Raw genomic sequence first — 5,000 nt, forward strand, 5'->3', positions numbered from 1 at the left:
AACTTAATTATAGAATATCTACTTGGTGCACAAGCGGAATGTGTTCACTTCTTGCGAGGAATGGCGTTGGAATTCCCAAACATAGCTTTCGATTATCGGGTGTTTTCTCACAATAACCAAATGAACACACTTGTTCGATTGATAAATGGTTGGCACAATGGCCGCTTGAACACACTGGTTCGATTCAAAAAACGTTTGCCACAATTTTAGCGCGAAGGAGAAACGGAGCTAAGTTGTGTTCTCTCCGGAACACAATTAACTAGTCATTACAAGGACGCACGTGTTTTCAAAATAGGAGGGCAATAGAGACGCCCCCCTCTACCCTCTAAGCATGCAAATGTCACGGACAGAAATGTAACGCAACAACGTTCGAGGCACCACCACACAATGGCCAATAAACACACTTGTTTGGTTCACAAAATGTTTTGGAACGACTGAACAAACTGGTTCTTAAGAAACTGGTCGATTGGAGTATAATGCAATAATGTTCATTGTGGAACACACAAGAATGAAGCAAGATCTAGAAATAACGCAGAAATTTCTCCTTGCCTTTAAAGCGTGCCGTTCTCAAAGAAAAATCATCTGTCCACTTCATCAAATACTTTCAGACGTGAGGTTACTGTGTCAAGCATCGCAGCGGAAAGGATTTCGACTTTTTCTAAATTTAAATGGTTGTGAAATCACTACCTTTTGCGGCCTGCAACTTCCATCTAACCCTGTTCCATGAAATTAATGCTTCATCCACTCAAAGAATGGGCTAGAAAAGCAAATTTTTGCTTCTTTGCATTAAACTGTAAATCTGAGACAGAAAATGCAGTCGCCATCCTCGAAATTGCGCTAAATACTTTAAATGCACTGTAAACGTCTCTAATATGCTATGATTGTCACCGTGGCACAAGAGTAACGTGTGTGCTTTTCATCAATGAAAACAAACACGAAGAAAAATAATAATCATCCAGATTTATACCGTGCTATGCCTATGGAACTAGTGCTATCCCACGTGCTATCCCACGGAACTAATTGTGTTATCGCATCCCACGGAATTATTTGGAAAGAAAGGATTATATGACAGATATCCTACCTTTAAAATGATTCGACGTTGCTTACTGCAATACCTCCCATCTTGGATTTCTACATGATGTATAAATGTTATTTTTCGATGAAATATTTCTTCTTGGATTAGTACGGCCAAGTTTAGAACTGACATAAAACCCAAAAATTTCTGTCTTTTCAGTGACGTCACCACCTAGCCATCACGACCTCCCATCAGGAATAGAATGTTTTCTGTCACGTGATCAGTACATGTAACCTTGTTTTTCCACCGAAACAAAGGAAAACGTTTCCATGATAAAAGAGCTCAAATCCCAGAGGATTAGTTGGGTATAACAACATGGCCGCCGTGACGTCACGTGAAAACACTCTATAGGCTACCATTACTTACGCCAGTTTTGGTCCGTATATCCGCCAAAGATGTACTCTCCAACTCTAACAAACGAAACTGTTGGACCCAAACTATTGCAACGTGAATGAAATGTGCTGCCAGCCCATCCATTATCCGTTGCTCTGTAACACAGCTTCCATTTAGCTGGCAGTGTTGATACAGGAGCAAGCCATTCTTTCAGGAGTTCCCAATACTCGGTCTTCTTAAGTAGAATTTCCGAATGTTCGAATTCTGGTCCTGTGGAACGAAGGTAATAAAGAATACCTCAAACAACGCTTATTTGCCTTGGACCCTCTCTTCAACTGATTCAAGTGTTTAAAAAAACGGCTGAAGTTAAAGAAAGAGGAAGCAAATTAAACAGTTTCCTCTTAAACGATATTGGTTATCAATGACCACAAGTTAATCCTTCTTAAAAGCCTATGCATCATTTGACATTGAGAAGTGATTAAAAATGACTCCGGGAATTTTGGTCCACCAATATCAATGGCGTTATAATTGACTCTACCTTCGCAGAATGGTGTTTCAGTCGTCCAGTTACCAGCGGCGTTGCAAAAGCTTACTTGAGGTCCTCGGAGGAAATAGCCTTTCTCACACTTGAAAGTGATATTATTTCCTTCCCAGAATTGCTCTCCTAGCATGTATCCATTCTCAAGATGAGCTGGTTTGTCGCACAAACGTTGACCTGTAGAACACCGTAAGTTAGAGATATCACTCCACTCAAAAAAATTGTCAGAATTTTGGAATGTCTCTAACAATTAAATGAGAGAGAATTTCCCAGCGCAAGAAATTTTGAAAAGCTGGAAAAATCCTGAAATTAGGAGGTTGAGCCTTCAACTAATTTCGGAGAGAATTTATTTTATGCTACAGTAATGTTTCTGTTTGTGAACTGAGGTTCACTCTTTTTTTCAAACATGAATTAGGTTTACATAAACTGAATGGCGAGGAATTAAGGATTGATTTTTATTAGTACTGTGGAGACTGCGCTGTTCGAGGAAGAGAAATAAAGGAAAAACTATTTTACCTAACTTGAAACGCACTTTCCTGGATGGCTGAGTTCATTTCTTTGAAATGGGGTCGTATTAAGGACGTTCGCGCCAAAATCTTCCTACGGTGAGATTTTCTTCATTTCTCGCCTAGAGTTAGGTCATAAAGTACTTACTCCAAAAATGAAAAAAAAATGGGGGTCACCGACTTTGTTTCGGAGAAAATGGCAGTGGAAAAATGCCGTAATTTCGAGAAATCGCTCATAATAGCGAGATGTAGGCTCATCTGCTCATCCATCGAAAATCATAAAAAATAAACTGTTGAGTGAAAGTTTCCGTGCATAGGTTTTTAGGAGTGAGATTTTTAGATAATTGTATGCCACTAGGGATGTGGTAAACAGTAGAGTTCATCCTCGACGAGCGTTTTCGTAAGCTCTATCCGTTGCAACCACTACCAGAATTCGATGGCACGAGGAAAGAAAATGTTAAAAAAAGATAACTTCTTACGGTGAGAATTTTTTCATTTCATCATATTTTGTAGATAGTAAGTAAAATAAGTGATTCATGATTAAAAAAATAGGGGTCACCGATGATCTGAACGAGTAAAATCGATGTGATTTTGCAAAGGTCTTGGAAAAGTTCGTTTGTCACGCTTTTGCGTGACCTGTCGGGCAAGGACTGGAACCCAAGAGAGGATCGATCGTTGAAGAGATGAAAGGTTTTTACCGAAAAAAAAACCTTTCTCGAGCATAGCAACGAAGTTTTAAGCAGGGGTCATCTTCATTTGGTTGGTGTTTTGTATAATATCTCTCCATTGCCGTCATGCTCATCTTCTGGAGTGTGTTTTTTTGTGAAATTCAATCGCTGATTGTTTCCACGCAGGTCCGCACTATTCAAGCGGACGAGGACAAAAATACTGCTCAATTTTCACGAAAGTAAAGGAAAAGAACTTTAAAAACATGCATTCACTTTGAACTTAAATTGGGAGGGCAATAAAAACATTAAAAAGAAACAGCCCCATTAAATTTACGCAACGGTTCGTCCTCGAGTTTTCCAAACTTTCAGCCACTAGTCTACTCGATCAGCTACCTTTTCCAGAGCTTTTTCATCCTCCCGCTCACTTCTCTTTGAAGTTTCATGATGATTCGGAAATAAATGTGCCATTCTTTTGCTGGCCTGGAATTTTTTCCTCGGCGTTTTTGTCGCCATGTTATTTTAACTGATGCTTGAAAAAATTGTATGAAAGTCAAGTAGACTAGTGCACGACTGATAAAACCTCGCGAATATCAGTCGTGCAGTAGTCTACTTGACTTTCATAAATATTTTGAATCAATTTTGACTGATCACGATCTTCTCTGATCCAACGCTGTGCAAGACTTATCGTCTACGGTTTTTGCAAAGGTTTTAAAACCTCAACTTCACTAATGCTCGAAGTAATGCGTGACATATTACAGTCGCGTTACCTGCGCAGTAACGTTGCGCACAAACAATTAGCGCGAACGTTCTTAAGTCGCTGGCCATGCAAAAAAAAAATGTCTTACATGTCGGCATGACCTCACTCCAGTTTCCATTATGCAAGCAGAGTCTATTGGTGGGACCTTCTAAGTGGTATCCGGTGTCACAAGCAAATGTCACCAATTGCCCTGCCCAATAGTTCTTGCCAAGCTTGTAACCGTGCACAGGAACACCAGGATCTCCACATCCAACAAGTTCTGATAATGAATGCAACATGCAAAGTCATCAGCTGAGAAAGCAACTATATCATAACAAGCACGTTTTTTTATGTTCTAAGGTCCTAGTATAGCCAAACCCTGGGAGCTCATGCTCTCTCTTCGGAAAACTGCAAATCATTTCCAAACAAGTTTAAAGGTCAGGTACCATCAAAGTAATTACATATGGCGTCAAGTTTGACCATTGTGCTCGGAAATAGGGTGAATAATATCCTCCTCTTCGATTAACGTTGTGGGTCAATTTTCGTTGATTTATGCCAAAGTTATTTGAGTCTTTGAAGATCATAGCTGTTTTCATACCTTGTCATTTCTGATTGTGATGACGATGATGATGATGATGGTGACGAAAATGATAACAACGATGATGATTATGATTGTAATCAGAATGATTTCGATGAGGACAATAATGATAATAGAAGATTAAATGCAAAATCCCAATGCAATTGTCCTCCGTACAATACACATTTAAGTTACCTGCAGTGGTTGTTGTCTCTGCTGACCCGTTGTCGTAATTCTTAAAGAAACACTTGTACACGCCCTGGTCAGTGGCGTTAAATTTTGAAATCACAAGTTTTCCGTTGACTGCTACGTCTGTTGTGGACGTTGTGTTAGTAGAAATTACCACTCCATCTTTGCTCCATTCTAGGGTGGGGACAGGGGAGCCCTTGGCAGCACACTGGAGTATGACAGTATCGTACAGCCTTTTAACTGTGATCAAGGGGGGTGGTGCGGTAGTGATGACAGGGGACCCTAGGAGGTAAGGAAAAGCAACGAGGTAAGCAGAGATGTCCATACTGTCTAAAAGAAATAAGACAACTTCTTTGAAAAGAGAGTCTTTTATACGGT

The 5,000-nt window shown here is 39.9% G+C and overlaps 1 protein-coding gene across 1 annotated transcript in view; it reads right to left on the bottom strand.

The window, feature by feature from the left end:
* Nucleotides 1-5,000, bottom strand: part of LOC138003283 (uncharacterized) — a 16,036-nt gene that overhangs the window by 4,389 nt on the left and 6,647 nt on the right. The window contains exons 6-9 of the mRNA XM_068849239.1: nucleotides 4,629-4,904; nucleotides 3,966-4,136; nucleotides 1,947-2,123; nucleotides 1,442-1,678 (exon numbers count right to left, since the gene is read on the bottom strand). Coding sequence (XP_068705340.1) covers nucleotides 1,442-1,678; nucleotides 1,947-2,123; nucleotides 3,966-4,136; nucleotides 4,629-4,904 — 861 coding nt within the window. The remainder of the gene's footprint in view (nucleotides 1-1,441; nucleotides 1,679-1,946; nucleotides 2,124-3,965; nucleotides 4,137-4,628; nucleotides 4,905-5,000) is intronic.

The sequence above is a fragment of the Montipora foliosa genome, chromosome 5 (genome assembly GCF_036669935.1).
Source record: "Montipora foliosa isolate CH-2021 chromosome 5, ASM3666993v2, whole genome shotgun sequence".
NCBI classification, from domain to species: domain Eukaryota; kingdom Metazoa; phylum Cnidaria; class Anthozoa; order Scleractinia; family Acroporidae; genus Montipora; species Montipora foliosa.